We start from the raw sequence: 17,289 nt of genomic DNA on the forward strand, positions 1-17,289 counted from the left end.
AGCCTGGGTGGTCACTTCATGGGGAGGATCAAATACATACATCAAGCGCAGGACTGGCCTGATGTCTGCCTAGCCACCACCAGGCCCTCCTGTGAGCCCAAACATAGCAATTGGTGGGACTATAAAACAGTTGATGGGTTTTTACAGGCCCACAACATTAGCACTCATGGATAGTTTATTGTTGAGGAAACAATGACTGTCAGGCTATTACTTTCAAGGTATGTATGGCCAGGTTCATTGGTATGGGTGTGAATCTGTCAAAAGCTCCAGAATGACAGCAAACACCTACTTCTGGGATCCACCCTGTCCAGAAGCAGCTGTTCATTGCTCTCTGGATGCAGGGCACTCTTGACAAAGGTTCTGTGACAACTATTAATAAGTTGATATAGAGAAGTCAGTGATAATCCTAATTGCATATATGTTTCCACATATATGCAGCCACTGCATGGCGTATCTCTGGCTGCAGCACCCCAATGATGTGTTTGGGCCGCTATATTGTTAGAAAGTTATTAACTTTGATGACAAGTTGAGACACTTTTACAAACCCGCTTGACTCTGGTTGCTTTGCAGCAATAGCATATGTGATCAGTTTTATCCATTTGTTGAGTTAACTGAGCAATTAGCCAAATAAGTTTGATTTTCGAGAACATCAGAGAGCATGGTTCCTGTCAAGCCTTCCATCCATAAAAAAGACACAATATCATCACACAGGTTACTGGGGACAGGGAATAAGAAAAATTCAAGGGAAGACAGCATGATGATAAGAACGAGTGACTCAAAACTGATCCTTATCCAAAAACTTTTCAGTGTCTTCAGAGAAACCAGCTGCTGCAATCGTATTTCTTATTGTACTAAGAGACGAAATAGCTATGTGATTTTTAGGCAAGAATCTCTAATCAGTCTAGCTCCATGTAAGCTCTATTTTCTCCCCTCCAAAATATGAGTAGGGAAATAGAGAATAAGCTGGAAGAGCTGACTTGTGAATAGAAGTTACAGGCACACGTGTTACCTCCAGCTGAGGTTTACTGAATAACCTTGAAGAAGGTATCTCATTTCCAAGCTGAGAGATGCAATTTTTTCTTCCTAAAATATACATTTTTTAAATCACTGGTTGAAAGAAAATGACTGTCATTTTTGTTGCACATTTGACCGATCTGTCTCCATAGTTCTTTGTCCAGTCTTCTGAGGTTTGACTGTGGTCTGTGAGCTCTGTTGCAGAGGATATGTAGGTATTTCTTTGGTTAGGCCTTTCTAAGACTTCCACTTTCAATGGAAAGTTCAAATAGGTAATAAAATGTTGTCTATGTTAATTATGTAGTCTGTTAAATATAAATTATCTGCAAATTTGTCCATTAATTTGCATAAATAGCTTTATAATATGCTATGCAGTGTCATAGATTTGAACTTTTTCAACAGAAATAATATTTTCAACAGAGGCAGTCTGTTATGACTTTTCAGTCTCATGTTTGCATTTTAGTTGAAGAGATAAAACTATATTGCCATCCCAAAACTACTGAAGAGCATATGAAATGTCTCGTAACATTACTTACTATTAAGAGGTCGGACTTTGCTATGTTTAATACCTGAAAGACAAAGATAAGGAATTTCTGAACATTCTAAGAAGAGTAGTCCTAGGTTTTCTAATTAAATCAGTCTGCAGTGGATAAATCCTCCAGAAGCTGCCTGGAAGGGTTTCCACAGGTTAGGAACTGAGCTAACTTAGTTTCTATGGAGGCAAAGAAAGGCAGTGAAGCAGCAGAGAACTCTCTGAACCCAGTTGGCAGCAGGCCATCTGTTAAGCAACCACAACTACGTCAAAGACATCTAAAAATACATCAGTTGGTTTGGGAACGTAATGCCCTAACTCAAATGAAAAGGCACATCAAAAACAATCAAAAATGTGTTTTAAAATAAATTGTGTTTGTTCATATAGCAATGAAATATAAGAAGAACTGCTCTTATAGGCATTATTAGTAAGTCCTGAATAGTTGCATGAAATAATTATTTGCTAACCTCTACTTCTCCTCTCTAGAGTAGAAATTACTGTTTTATTTCAGTCCTGTTTTCTTGTTCCCCTACAGCCTGACATGTCTGTCATGTCATGTCTTCCTTTTTGCTCCTCCTGAGGTTCTCCCTCAGGTACTGTCCATACGAGCCACCTTGTGCAGTCTGATTTCCATCCCACTCACTCCATTCACTTGCCCCCTTGTTCTACTCTCATCCCTGCCCTTCTGACAGTCCGGCTGCTGGAACTTCTCTCTGCAGTTCTTCCCTTCTACTTAGGCTTCCTTCTTCCCACCTCCCATCTAAACTGCAGACCTCTTTGCAATCTCCAAACTGACCTTTCTGCATCTCAGGCTCTCTCCTGAACTCTTGCTTTTACCTTCACGTGTTTCCACTGCTGTAGAGCCCCTCTCTTCTACCTCCATCTTGCATGTGTCTGTCTTCTCAGCACTACCACCTTATGTGGGGAAACTGCTGTCATTTTAGTATTTTATGCAAATTGCAGTGTTGTCCACCTGCTTTTTATATAGTCGTCAGCCTCAGGTTTGAGCAATCGGTGTATAGATTTAGTCCTGATGAAGGCATCAGTGTGACAGCTCTGGATGAAATCTCCTTGTCATTTTTCCTGCTTCTGCCCACAGAGTAGTGTCGTCATCACCGTTGCAGGAGAGCCAGGGGCAACAGTCTTGATTTGTGAATCATTTTGTGCCAACACTGTGGCCCCCTGCAGCAGGCAAAAGCTGCCTGATGGGGAGACTACCAAGAAAAAATTAGCCATGAAACACAGTTTAACAATCTTAATTTAGCCTTGCTAGAGTACTGGTAATACATGAAGGTGCTGAGTCACTCATACTTTCACAGTTTGCATGCAGGTAGATCTTGGTAGCAGTTTACTCCTGAGCTGGACAAAGGTGAAAATCTAGTTTTGCCGTCTCGTTTCCACCTTTCCTTCAAACCTGGAAGAAGTCTTAAAAAATCCGGCCACTAGCACTTTGGTACATTGATAGGTGAAACAAGAGTTGTTACAGATAGACACCATATATCTGTAAATCACTGCAGTACTGTTATTTTCATTCATATATGTATAGCTAATTAAAGAGTGTGCTTCCCAGTGTGATGGTGGTTTCAGTTCCTTTACACTGTACATTTTAAGTTGTGTTATTTGAGGACATCCCAAGAGTGGACTTTCCAGTGGCTGATTTCAAGAGCAGATGTCACTGTAAAAGTTGTTTACTTAGCAGCAGCCTTTTTTGGTTACATCCATCCAGTCAGGCTGCAAATATGAAAACAGGAAGCATTCCCCTGTTTGCAGAAGTCTGCCTGCAGTAATAAATAGAAGCATATATATTTTGAAACAAGTATTTTTAGAAACTTCTATTGAGGGCTGTGCTGCTGTTTGGACTTTCTGCCCTTTCAGATTTTGTTGCTTAGTCTATACATTTTTAATAATCACATTGCCTGCTAGCAGTGACATTTTGTGAAGGTCATTTTTCTTGTGAAGTTGGAGAATGGACTTGAATTTCATTGGAGCACTCCCTAAGCTGCAGGATCGTTGTTTATGGAACTCTTTTGCATCTTGTACTACCTTTGAAGCCTGTTTAGAATATTAACTAATGATATCTTCAAAGTGTCACTGTGCTCAAGGGCAAAAAGAAATTTCAAAATGCATTTTATATTTAAAACCAATTTTAATAGCTTTGAAGCATGATATTAGCTGAAATAAAAGGCACAGACTTACTATGTATGTACACACACAGAGAATTCCATGTTTCACCAACTTGTTTGTTATCAGCAGTGTCTCTTCAGTGTTGCAATGCTTTATTTTTCTATACTATAGAAATCATCGGGTCTATGGATATTCTTAAGAATTTTTTCATGTGATTGATAATGTAATACCTCAGCCGGTAACTTTAGGCAATGGCCCTCTGTGGAGAGGTTTTAGTTTTGTCTTACACCATTGCTAGCCTGCTTCTTCTCATTTCCTCTGCGTAGAAGGACAGACCCTGGGTTGTGTTTATATCCCTTTTCTGTTTCTGAGTAGGGGATGGCAGATACCAAAACCAACATGCTATGCTTCAAACAAAAGAGACCATGGTTTTAGCTACTGACTTATAATTGCTTGGTTTTCTATAAAGCAACATTCCTGCTTCCCACAACTGAGCATATACCAAGTTTGCTCCTTAATAGAAGATCTGAAGGTTTACTCGGTAGCTGTGTCTGATGTATTCTGATACTGACATATTCCTTTAAAACATGTTAAGTGTTAGTGGCAATGTTTGAGGATATGGCCACAGTTCAAGGATATTTTTTCAATTTTATTTATTGCGTTCTGTAAGTTTTATCTCTATAGCTGATATAGGAGTCCTGGATCCTTCTCATAGGGATGCCGTTGGGGTTAATTCTGTTGTTTTCCTTCTCTGTTTCTTTGTTTCTCTATTTGTAAACTAGGAACTTACAGAAGTACAAGGATTTGATTTACAGTCTAATCTTTACCACAAAATAATTTGACTGGTTTTCTTCCATTTTATTCTTTTGCTGTATCAAACTGCCAAGGAAATTTAGCTTATTCAGAGTGTCCTTGTATTTAAGATACGCTTTTCTATTTCTGTTTTGATAGCTGTATCATCAAAGCATTGTAGTTTGGCTGGATGGTTTACAATGGATTTCACAGTTTTATAAGCATTGCTAACATTTTAGTTGTTACACATAACTGAGAATCTTGTTTCAGAACACGAAACAAGACGATCCACTGTAGAGCAGCTACTATGATGGAGATGGAGGGAGGGTAGGGCTGTAACCTGCATTTGAGGTGTCATGTCCTCACTAAAGGTAGAGGCTGGGAGACTGGACAGATTGTGCATTTGCAAAAATTTGTGTTAGGAAGGATGGAAGGTTGTGTGTATCCCAGAAAAATAATTTCCCATTTGATTCCCTGTGCAGGAAAAGGGCAAAAAAGACAAGAATTTTCAGACTCTGCTTCCAGGGTTCTCAATGCCCACTTGCATATGGACTGCTTGTGAATAAAAGCCACCAGCCTGTGTGGAACTGCTGGTTTGCTGACATGATCAGAAGGGAAGGCGTCAGCCTCTGGCCATTAGCATTACCACTTTACTCTTTTCCTGCCTGCTTGCTACATGGGCTTCCCTTTGCAAATTTTTTTTTCTGTCTTCTGTGCAGATGAATTCACTCTTCTCATGCCTGGGAAAATCTGAATGGGAAAATGCACATGAGATTGATAAGGAAGAGAAGGCAGATACATTTGGTCTTTTCTTTGTTTATTCCTAAACATTCTTTCATTTCTGTTGGAGGGAGTTGTTATTTATGTGGTGCTGGTTAACACTTCCTATATATATAGCGTCCTGACTTTTCACATTTTCTGTAGGCGCCTTTACAGTACAGCTGACAGTGCTTCTTCCCAACCCCTTTCTTTCCCTATTTTACCCACCCAAGAGAAAATTCTTTAACATATTTGAGTGTTGAGAATATAGCAAGGACGTCTCTTGGCAGAAACCAAGAAGGACACATTCTTACCCAAATTTTAGCTGGTTCCATGTTTTTCTTTTCCTTGTACTTCTTCACTCACTTTGCTATTTAATCTTTGATTGCAGGCCACTAAAGAAGTAATAGAGCGAGAAGCGCCAGGGATGGCCCTGGCAATGCTGATGGGATCACTTAATGTTACTCCTTTGGGCATGCTCTCTAGGTAAGACTATTTCCTGCAATACATGAAGTGAACTGTTTCCTTATAAATACACATTGTCAGGAAATGACTATAGACAAATAACTGAAAATTACCATTATTATTAAGAGTGGAAGTTTTAACTTCAGAAAAGTGGCCAAATTCCAAGAGCGGTAATTGCATTCTCTCATTTAATTCCCTTTGTTGTCTGCATTAGACACTGTATCCTCTTGTATTTTCTGTGCCAGGTTATTGATAATATCAATGCATGCTGTTAAACAACTGTCTTTTCATTCTAGAGCTGTGACGTTTTGGTGGTGAGTGAAGAATTCTTCTGTATGTTGTTTACCAAGTACTAAAATGCTTTCTTTAGCAAAAAGAAACCCTTGATAAATATAAGTGTATTGGTTTGATATTGCTTTTATTCCAATATCAGCAAAAGCTTTCTGAATAAGTTAAATAGTATTTTATCTGATACTTTCAGATATGGTACTTCAGTTCCTAGAGTTCGATATTTCCTACTAAATAATTAGTAACTATTTCTCTGCCTGTTGGTGTTTCTTTATCAGTGACATCACTTGTTATCCTGTATTCTTTCTGGAGTTCATTTTTATTTTATTCTTTCAGTTTGCCTCAGTTTACCTATGACAGACTTAGTAATCTCAATGTCTTTCATAAGCTAGTTTGTGCTTGCACATTATTTCAAGGTAACTAAGAAACAATGCCTGTTACAGGTTATTCGATTCCTCATTGTATAATGAGGGTATAACAAGAAAATAATTATATAAGAAATAAAGAACTTTCAAATCTGCAACTTCGTATTCAGATAGTTGGATTTTTAAAGGACATTTAAATGAGAGGTTTAGTGATTCAACAACTTATTTTAAATTTTTTCATATCACATACCTGAAAGGGTAATATTACGAAGGTAACACCTTCAGATTCTGTTCAAATTAACAAGTATTTTCATTTTTTTATCTGATATAATTTTTTATATAATAGTTTGTGTTTATCTGAAGGGAGAGGATAACAGAATACTACCACTAGGAGAGGAAAGGTTAATTTAGGTGTTCTGTTTCAGATGTAGAAGAGGATAGCCATTTAGATGACACTACCAAGTTTGATTTAGGATGTGGTGCGATCAGGATGGCTGAAGGGATGTTTTAATGGCAATACTGGATTGGAACCTGACTCTGCTGTACACATAGCAAGAAAATGTCCCTTAAACTACAGCCACTTTCCCTAGCAATTGATGACAATGATGGGAAATAACATTACAAAGATACTGAATGCAATCATATTAGGTGTTGTGAAAACGTTGACTTCAGGCCTAAAAGTAGTCAGCATGCAAAAGTTCATTACTTTTATAATACTGTTCAGATCATAAAGTTAAGTATGCAAAAGTTATGAAATCACAACCTTAGGGTTTCTTGTGCAATCTCATTTCTGCATGATTGTGTGTGTGTCTTACGATTACAACCTCATGTAGTATTCCTCTGTGAATGCTTCAGATGGAGGAAGGAAATTTACTTTTGGTTTGATTGTCTTATTGTGTAATCCTGTATCAGTTTTGATCCTCTTTATTCAGAATCTTCTTTGAATGCAGGATTTTTCTTACATCATTTGTTATTCTAAGACACAAATTGTTAATATATTTTAATAGAAAATTCTGCAAATGGAGGTAGTGTTGTAATCCCCCCCCGGACATGGGAACTAAGGCACACATTAAGAGAGGTTGAAAACACACACTAATTTTAGGTATACAGTTTGAGAAATGTGGAACCTAATTTTTCAAAATATTTAACATTAAATGTCACTTGTCCTAAGCCTACCTATCATTGGCTTAATTTTGAAATGAAGTTCTGATTGATAATTTTGCATGTAATTTCTTTGATTTTTCAAAAAAACAAAAGCAGAAGATCCATTATGCAACATTAAGCTGCCACTTCTTTAAATCACCTGCAGGTTTGGAAATGGTAGGTCAATCATGTTGAATTTTATCACCTGAACTTTTAGAAACTGTTCTAAGTTACGGGCTGCCTTCCTGACCATGGGCCAGCATTAGGAAGTGGTGAGTCACTTTGTAGGCTGGATTCACAGATACTTCATGGCAATTGATGGGGAGTGAGACTCTCATAGTTCGGATTCAGTCCCAAGGTCCAGCTGGGAGTATCTTAAAGCATCATAGACCTTCTTATGTGTTTCATGAAAGTGTTTCCATTTCCTCTCTGTGATCTTCCAAAACTGTCCTTGTCCCAGAATTATCTCTTCCTTTCACCCAGTTCCTTACCTGTCCAGTACCCATGCCATGCCAGTCTTTACTGAGGCTCTTTAAAGCACTCTCTGTCTCCTTGCCCATTTATTCTGCTTTTACCAGCCTGATTTCTTCCCAGAGAGATCATATTTTTTTTCCTACAGAGATCATGTTCTCCATTCCTGCTTCTGCATCAGACCTGTATTTCTTTCCTCCCACATCCATTTTTTAATTTCTCCCATGTCCTGTTTTTTCCTTCCACTCCCTTGCTTCTGTTTGTATTCCTTCTCAGACTTCTTTGTTTTTTCTTAAAATTTCTGTACATTGTGTCGCAAGCCTGAGCATAACATGAGATCCACAGCATCTTCCTCAACTGTTTGCCATTTGGAGGAATACCATTAATTTAACTCTCAAATTACCCACAATGCATGCACGTTTTGTGTGCTTTTCTGTTGTCAGCACAAACAATATTTTTTGCAAGCCATGCAGTTCTTGGGTAGTTTTACATACTTTTGCATGCTCCCTTGAGAAATTTTTGGCAGCTCCATTTCTGTCTTGAGCCACTAGATATGATTATTGGCAGCCAAAACTTGTAGCTTTCGAAAGAATGGCTACTGGTTAGTCCTTTTTTATTATTGGTTGGTTGTAGTGGTTATTTAGCTTATGATGTTCTAAATGATTTAAAGCAGAATAAAGCATCTATCTGCCAAGTATAATTCCTACTCATTTTAATTCCTCTGTGGGTAATTCCTATTTCTTTTATTTTGAATCTGTCATAAGCTGTATCTCACATAGGGGATTTGCTGGATTGAGTTTGTACTCTATAAGTTTGACTACTGCAAGAGTAAATGAGCACATTTCTTTAGGTCAGGCTCTTCATCTTTGTATTGCAGTAGAGCATTCTTCAGCTACCTGGAATTCCTTCTAAACTGAGGGTACATAGTGTGCAAGAAGTGAGTATGGGCAAACAGAGGCTGGGAGTCAGGCAACATTCAAGCTGCCAGTTGAAAACAAGACTTCTCTTCAGGCGGGCTTGAGTGTAGCATCAGCAGCTCGTTTTGTGGCACAAAAGCAGTCTCTGTGCTATTTAGTTGTGAGCTATCACTGGAATATTTGCTTCCCTGCTAGAAAATGCCATGCTACCAATAAATGATATTAATCACTGAGAATTATTTGTATAAGAAGAAATCCAGGGAAGTTGGCTACCCCACAAACCATGTCCTTTGCCTCAAAATTTTTTGTAATGCCCTATCAGGAAATTATTTTCTTTTCTTTTTCTGTCTTTAGGTATGGCTCATGCTTTTGTTTGACAAAGAGATTGTTACACAGTTTCTCTCAACTGTACCCTCTGTATTTTGTGGTTTGGTTTAATCCTTTTACTTTATTCTTATCCCTATATCCCAGCCCTGTGGTTTTCACCACTGATTTTATGAGCAGTGCAGAAAGCAGGAGGCACTCTTTACAACGTCAAGATAAAATCCAATAATTTTAATTTTTTTCTCTTGAAAAATATTTAGCTGAAAGGAGGATGAGATGAAACATTAAACAGAAAGCATTCAGCACTTGGGTGTCTAATTTCAGCCCTGCATCAAGACCAAAGGAATTCCCTAAAGACAAAAAAATAAAATCTTCCATCTTTGATAGGTGGCTTCATCTATTTTTGAGGAAAAAGAAAAGACTGTTAGGAAGAATTAGATATGGATTGGATAAGTGCGATTTTCACTTGAGAGTTGCTTCCCTCTGTGCTTTTCTTATGCTGGATCTTTAAAAATTAAAAAAAAAACCACAAACAAACAAACAAACACCACCCCCACCCCCCCCGCATTTATTTCCCTTGCCAGATAAAAATACTATGTCATCTTAGTACTTTTACCTGGCAAGGGAAATAGTGTTTGACGTAATCAATTACATTATAAAGGAACCCTGTGTATGAGCAAATAGGGACTATATCAAAGGATGTATTGGGTGCAAGTAAACAATAGAATTAAGGGAGCTACACAGGTATAAAAAAGATGGAAATCTAGCCAGTGTTTATACTGTCAATTAAATGTTAGATTGTCAGCCTTGTTTGATGTTTTTTCAGCTAAGCTTCTCCTGAGCTGCTTCATAAGAACATCATCAACAAACATTTTTAGATGTTGGAAATTGAGTTTACAAATTCTGATAAATAACAGAATTTATCATAAATGTTCTGTTCTTGTTTCTACAGTGGAGGAAGTTGCATGCAAGAATTTCACTCTGGGTTTCTTTCTTTTCAGACCTGTGTGTGGAATCAGAGGGAAAACTCTCATAATTAATCTGCCAGGTAGCAAGAAAGGGTCACAGGTAAGAAGTATTCTTACTGGTCTGCTACTGAGGACCCATGATGAGTCCCTCCCATTGTTCTGAGTGGTGGCAAGTACCCACTACAACAAATTTTACAAAAATGAATTGATCTACGTGTTCATATAACTGAACGCACCATCGCTCTCGGTCAGGGACAATACAGTTCCAGTCTGGTGGAAGGTGCTGTGTGACCAGGACAGCTTTGTGTGTCGTGCAGCAGAGCACTCACTGTGGCAACTGTGGTCTCCTTCTCCTTCTTCTCTAGTCAGTTGGTACCTGATCCTTGTGTTGTCTAAAGCTTCCAAGAAAGCATTCTTTTTCACACAGAATTAAGAAGGGGGCCTAGTATATGGTAGAACATGCAGGAGTATGAAGAATATTCCTAATTTTTGTCAGCAAGGGGGAAAAAAAGGAACATAATTTTTAAGAGTTTGAGGAATTTAAAATCCTTTGGATATGGGTAACAGACTTTATGCCCCTTATATGGTTTGTTTTCTTCCTGCGTTTTGCTCGGTTTGCGCAGGGAAGTTAGGCTTTATGTTCTTATTCATGCCAGCTTTCTGACCATAGAGCTGAAAGAAATATCATTAAACATCATGAGGAATTTTTTTGTTTGTTAGTAAGGTTAGATCTTTCCAGTGCTTTTTCTTACTGTGTAGTTGACTAATTTATCCAGAAAAACAGCCTTCTCCACACAGATACTGCTAAGCTCAATATTGGGCTGTACAACCTGGTACAAAACTGCTGAGGTAGCTCCCCATCAATCACGAGAACATATTTCTCCAGGGCTCAGACTATGTCAGTGGCCTTGTTAAAAATGTCTTTACCTCTGGCCTCTAACAAATGCATACCTGGTAGTTTATCAACATCTTCTGAACCAGTGGGAACCAGTCACCAAGGAGAAAGTACTAATGTGTTTGGCAGCACAGCCCTGAAGTCACTCTTGCTTGAAAGACTGATGTCTGGAGATAAATAAAAAATGTTTATGTGGCCTGTCATCTGGAGGTTGAAGAGAAAATATTCTGAATACTATTATCTCAAGCAGCTATTACAGGTTTTCAGATCCATAGTCTACATGTTTCTGTTTGAGGACTCAGTAAGCCTTTCTATGATTCTAGCATTTCTTAGAGCCTTTTTAGGAAATCTGATGAGACTCTGTAATTGAAAAGAAATTAAGAAGCCTTCAAAACATGCAACAAGCATTGGAGGATGGTGGGGCAGGAAAATACCTACTGGGAAGTCATCTCTGTGTAACGTAGCAGGGGGCCCACATCATAGACAACTGGTGCACCAGTAAGGAGATTTGTTCAGGACTCTATACTTCTTTTGTTGAATTATGAAAGAGGTGAAATAACCTACAATCCCTAATGTTTTTTGTTGTGTTCAGTGGCACTTGTAACATGCTAGCTACAGGAAAAATTGTCATTTTCTGCCCTGAGGCATTCGGGCTGTGAAGACAGATAAATTGTAGACAGAGGATGAGGAAATGAAAAAATGGTAGTAAGTATTTTAACAATAGTTCGAAATAAAGTAATAGAAAAGCTAATTCTGCTGGAAAATAAAAAAAATTATTTCATTATGCAAGAACACTTTTTATAAACTGATGATTTATTTGTTCCTGTCATGATGATACTCTATTCTGTCACAATTTATTTTATTATGGAACATCTTTGAAGTATCAGATTTCAGCAAAGGTTTTTAAGATGGATGGTAGAGAACATTGTTTCATAACAGGCTGGATCTCAAGAACCAGCTAGGATGGGTTGTTACCAAGAACTTATTTCTCTCTTTGATGACTTGCTAATTTATTTCCTATCATATAAATACAATCATGTAAGAAGCTTATATAAAGCTATGAAGTTGCAGCAGTATACACATTTCATTAATAAAATATTAAAATGTTCATAGAAAATGGCAGCAGTGTAAATGCTCCATCGCAAAAATGGCCACAATGTGAAATATTTTTTTTCCAGAGAGGGTTTGTGTGGCTTGTACCACTGAATCAAGATCTGTAGAATACTTCATTTTTTTAATTGTTCTCTTTTCTTTTAGCCTTGACAAATGTATTTAATGTTATGAAAGAGGGCAAAGTGTGAAATTACCAGATGCTCATTGAAATCATTGGGTCTGTGGCAATTTTCATAATTGTATTAGCAGTTGCTTAAAACAAGGAGTTTTACAAACAGCATGAACTTTTAGAGTACTTCCTGGGAACCTGTTCATCAACCGTCAAGCCAACAAGGCTTTATTTCAGTGCTAGAAGTGGGGAACATGCTTCCCTAATGAGTTAATAGTTTATGTACTCTTTCATGGTTCTTGGTCAGTCCGCAGGTTGTTGTCCTTGTTTACCACTTACCTGAGGTCTGCTTTTTTACTGAAGAAATGGTGGTTGTATGCCTCAGTATTTAAAACCATTTTTGAAATAATACTGTGGAGTCACAATAACTCTGAGGTTTGCATTCACATTAGAAGTTATTCTTTATTAATGTTTACAAATATATCGTAATATATATTCATTATATAGAGCATCTTAAGCTCATCCAGTTTACTCCAGTTCTTCAGAGTGCCAAATTGAATGTTTAGACAATTTATAAATCTGTGAAGTAGTCTGACTTTTCATTGGTCTTAAAGGAGCAACTGAAGAGTGGGTTCTTAGTAAGAAGCTTTGAGGAAATACAGTGTTTGTGATTCACATTTTTGACTTACAAAGTGGCTTATATAAACTCTAGCAATTTCTGATTAGTGGTTTTCTCTTTGTTTACATAGTCATTTTCAATTGTTGAAAATATTGTTACAGTATTAATGTATAAAATGTTTATTGTTATTTATTTTCTAGATACTGTAAATATTGGAATACATTTAAAAACTATTCCTTATTCTTGAAACAAAACCGAAAATTAAGTGCAACAATAGGAATAATGTCAGATTTCTCTGTCAAGTTGTATGTTCCGTGACTGTAGTGCCATGGCACTTGTGATACTGCCATCATTTTCCAATAATTTAATATTTATATGCAGTCTGCTCAAATGACATGAAGAAAACTCTTTACTGAGGTGCCTGGGAGGAGGATGAGAGACAATAATCATAAAGGTAGCTTACAGCTGGATAAAGAGAAAAGGAAAAAAAATCACTTAGATGGTGATTAGGCATTCGAACAGGCTGTCAAGAAGGGCTGTGGAGTCTCTGTTCTTTTTTTTTTTCAAGACTTTACTGAACAAAGCCCTAAGCAACCTGTCTGCATTTCATATTGACCCTCATCAGAGCAGGAGCCTGCACTATGTGATGTCCTGAGGCTCCTCTTTGATTTGATGCAATAATTGCATATTTTAGCAGCAGAGGTAGCTATATATGTGTATGCCCATTATGGAACAAGGACAGTTACATGATGCCTGCGTTTTTGCCTTCTCCAGCCATATACAATATACTTTCTAATTGTTTTTAAGATCATAGAGCAAGGAGAGGTTTGAAAAATAGATTATTTATGAATAAAAAAGGATATCCCTCTGTAAAAGTATAATTATGGAAACCCTTATGAATTGTTCTCTAATTGTGAAGGAACATAATAAGAACGATTTGAAGCTAATATCTCTGCAGGGACAGAGTTAAGGTTTTTATTGTGCATTTTTGTAGCTTTCTGCCAACTGCTGTGAACTGGTTTCTGTATTACGTATTCATAAAAATTTAACTCTTGTTTTCTGAATTTTTAATCCAATGCTAGTCTAATGGCAGTAGCCCTGTTGTACAACATCCTATATTTGCATGAAAAAGGGCAAAAATATATAGTAGAATCCCCAGTTCTGATTCTGAATTTTGTTTTTTACCCTCTATGAGCACTTGCATAGGGCATTTAAGGTTTTATTTACGATCATGTGAAAAGATGCATCTAAATCTCAAATATCTTTTAAGAGCAAACCTGAAAAATCCCTATTTACTTCTGCAGGTAACTTTTCATAGTCATTTCTCTTCTCGTTTTGTATAGGAATGCTTTCAGTTTATACTGCCAGCCCTACCTCATGCCATTGATCTTTTGCGGGATGCCATTGTAAAAGTAAAGGAGGTGCATGATGAACTTGAAGATCTACCTTCACCACCACCTCCTCTTTCTCCTCCTCCAACCACCAGCCCTCACAAGCAGACAGAAGACAAAGGAGTACAGTGTGAGGAAGAGGAGGAAGAGAAGAAGGATAGTGGAGTCGCCTCAACAGAGGACAGTTCTTCTTCACATATAACAGCAGCAGCCATTGCAGCTAAGGTGAGTCTGGCTTGTTTCCCTAAGAGACCTTTAGTTTCTATCTCAGGTACTTTCCACCAATATTCATTTGCATGTTAAGACTATACATGGATGTCTGTGTGGTCAAACAGGTGTATTGTAGGTATGTTTTGTAGAAATATAGATTCATAAAAATATGAATCCTGTTTTAGTAGGTGATCTTAAATTTCAGTGGAAGATATATTGTTTATTATTTTGATGATAACATGCATTTTTATGATACCATTCTGATGTGACAGACTATTTTTAGTGTGTTGGGGTTTTTTTTAATTCAAAGTACTCACACACCTGTGCATGCAAAGTCCAGTAGGTGGCAAATTAAGGAATCGCAATAACATTTTCTAAGCCATAGTATCTATTATGAAAATAAAATGTTGGTTTCTAAAAACATTGATAAAAAGTATGACAGATAGGTAGCAAGTTATGTAATAAACTATCCAGACTACCGTATTCCAGTGTGCATGTCCGCATAAGAGACATGAAATTCTGCCACAAAACTGAATGTCATCACATTGTATTTATAGCTGTGCTTTAGCCAGTAATCATAGATCAATATCACTCAAACCAAAATTACAAATTTGAGACAACAAAAGGAAAACATTAGATAAATTTTAAATGTTTTCCAAAGAAATACCATGTTCCTTTAAGCAATATATAAATATTTACCTCAGTTTTATGTCTTCAGTTTTCAAATGGAAAAACAATGTATTCCTATGTGTTCGGAAAGTTTTTTTCCAAAATGCTTGGTTCTATATTTACTCCACAAATTGCGTTTTTAATTCTTATTATGGGAACTGGAAGTCTAAGTAACTCAGAATTGTATTAAACCATTTCTAAACCAAAGCAGCAACATTCTAACTCCAGAAATGTGAATTCAGGTCTGAGACATCTTGACATTTCTAAGACAGCTGCAACTGGAGATCATCTCCTCATGTACAGAAAATCCTGATTACATATATCTTTACAGGGATGAATTAAGGTAATTATCACTTGCAAGTTTCAGTTTTTATTGATGCAGATTTTAAATTGATTAATTTATTTTGATATAGGCAAAGATAAATAATGTGTGCAATTTTTGAAGGCAGAAAATACCTGAGATCTAAACTGACTGTGTTCATACGAGCTTGGCATTCCAGTGTCACATTTGTTTTCACTTCATTCCCTTTCAGTCATTTGCTTGTACAGTTTCATGTTTCCCTGTCACTGTGTTCATAGCTGTTATGTGTTGTGCATTAGAAGCATCCATCCTACACCAGTACCGCTGTTATCATGGCAAAAGGTGAACAGCCCATCCCTGGTCTCATCAATTATTGCCATCACGCAGCAGGCAGTGCAGGAGAACCGGTAAGAGACACTTCCAAGAGGCTTTTTGCACTAACAGTAGCTAAAAATACACTGCCTGCCTCCTAGACTACTGTGTGAACAGACAGTGTTATTTATTTTCTTCTAACAAAGACAGATCGGTGCTATCTTATAGAGAACATGCTACAGAAAATACCTTGCTTAACCTTGTATCTTAAACAGAATAAAGTTCATGTACGTTGTCAGTTTGAATCATTTGGCTGCTGAGCTAATCATTGCTATAAAGCCTGTGTTTCTGATTAGTCACAAACTTCATCATCTAATATACTCAATAATTGAATATAATTAAAATAATCTCCTAAAATTATTGCTTTAGAGCTATGAAATTTTGGTGACTTTTTCCCCTTCATTTGCCTTGCTTTGCTTTTTTTCTCCCAGTAGTTTGTTGACATAATACAGTGTTTGCACAGGGTATTCATAGTTTGCTTCCATCGCTTGCAGTTTCTCTGTTATTTCTGTATTCTGGTTAGAAGCAGATTTTCTCAGAAACAGAAGAGTTGAGGAGTCAGGATACAGCGCACTTATTACAAATTACTGGATTTTAGTGACTAGTAGGCAACTATTTCAATGCATGGTAGAAAGGACTTAGTTTATTATAATGCAAAGGTTATAACTTGGGCTCACACAAAATACTGTATTTTCCATCTCCCAAAGGTTTAGTCTGGGCCTGAATCAAGATAGAATAATGGCTACGGTATCATCAGGAATCAAATGTCATTTACTGTATTCATCCCTCTAGGTTAGGGAAACCTGAGGAGGGCAGTTGGCCCAGAGAGAGTTGTGCCGACTACCCCGTTTGGTCCATGTCAGCCAGCAAACGGGCTCTAAGTTCTTGGGAAAATATGTCACTATATTTGATGACCAGAGGCTGCACTTTCTTGTTCCCGTAGGCAAATAATAATTTAAACCATCAATCAAATAGCATGACGTCTTTGTATTTAAAACATGATGACAATGTCTCTTGAAAAGTCACTTCGGGAAGTGTGAAGGCTTTGAAGTTCACACACCTGATGATAAAGCTGTATATGTGCTATATACATACATACATACATACATGCATTTATTCCAATAGTTTCAATTTTTTTGAGTTGAGTTTACTAAACTGGAATTGGCACCATATTCTCCAGTATCAGTAGACCAGTGAATTCAGGCTCTCCGAAGCACGCTGTTCAGCTGTCAGCCCTTTTGCAAATTACTCTTGAGCTGTTTTTTTATGCATCCTATAATCCAAATCAGACCTTCAAACTCAGAGAGGAAGTGGCTAGTTTTTCAGAAGGTGGGTGGGGTGTTTTTTAGCTCTCCTTTCTCTGTGTTCTTAACATATTTTTACTTTTGCCTGACAATGACAATAATTACCATCTACAGCTTGTTTTCTTAGTACCTCACCAGCACGGT

General features: G+C 37.3%; 1 protein-coding gene across 7 annotated transcripts in view; it reads left to right on the forward strand.

The window, feature by feature from the left end:
• GPHN (gephyrin) overlaps positions 1 to 17,289 on the forward strand; it is a 295,329-nt gene that overhangs the window by 169,955 nt on the left and 108,085 nt on the right. For 4 of the 7 annotated variants that reach the window (XM_082058023.1, XM_082058025.1, XM_082058024.1 and 1 more), the window contains exons 5-8: positions 5,613 to 5,707; positions 10,196 to 10,262; positions 14,242 to 14,514; positions 15,769 to 15,876. In XM_082058023.1, coding sequence (XP_081914149.1) covers positions 5,613 to 5,707; positions 10,196 to 10,262; positions 14,242 to 14,514; positions 15,769 to 15,876 — 543 coding nt within the window. The remainder of the gene's footprint in view (positions 1 to 5,612; positions 5,708 to 10,195; positions 10,263 to 14,241; positions 14,515 to 15,768; positions 15,877 to 17,289) is intronic. The other 3 variants (XM_082058026.1, XM_082058028.1, XM_082058029.1) reach the window with 1 other exon arrangement.

This window comes from Streptopelia decaocto (genome assembly GCF_964273445.1).
Source record: "Streptopelia decaocto genome assembly, chromosome: 7".
In the NCBI taxonomy this organism is placed as follows: Eukaryota; Metazoa; Chordata; class Aves; order Columbiformes; family Columbidae; genus Streptopelia; species Streptopelia decaocto.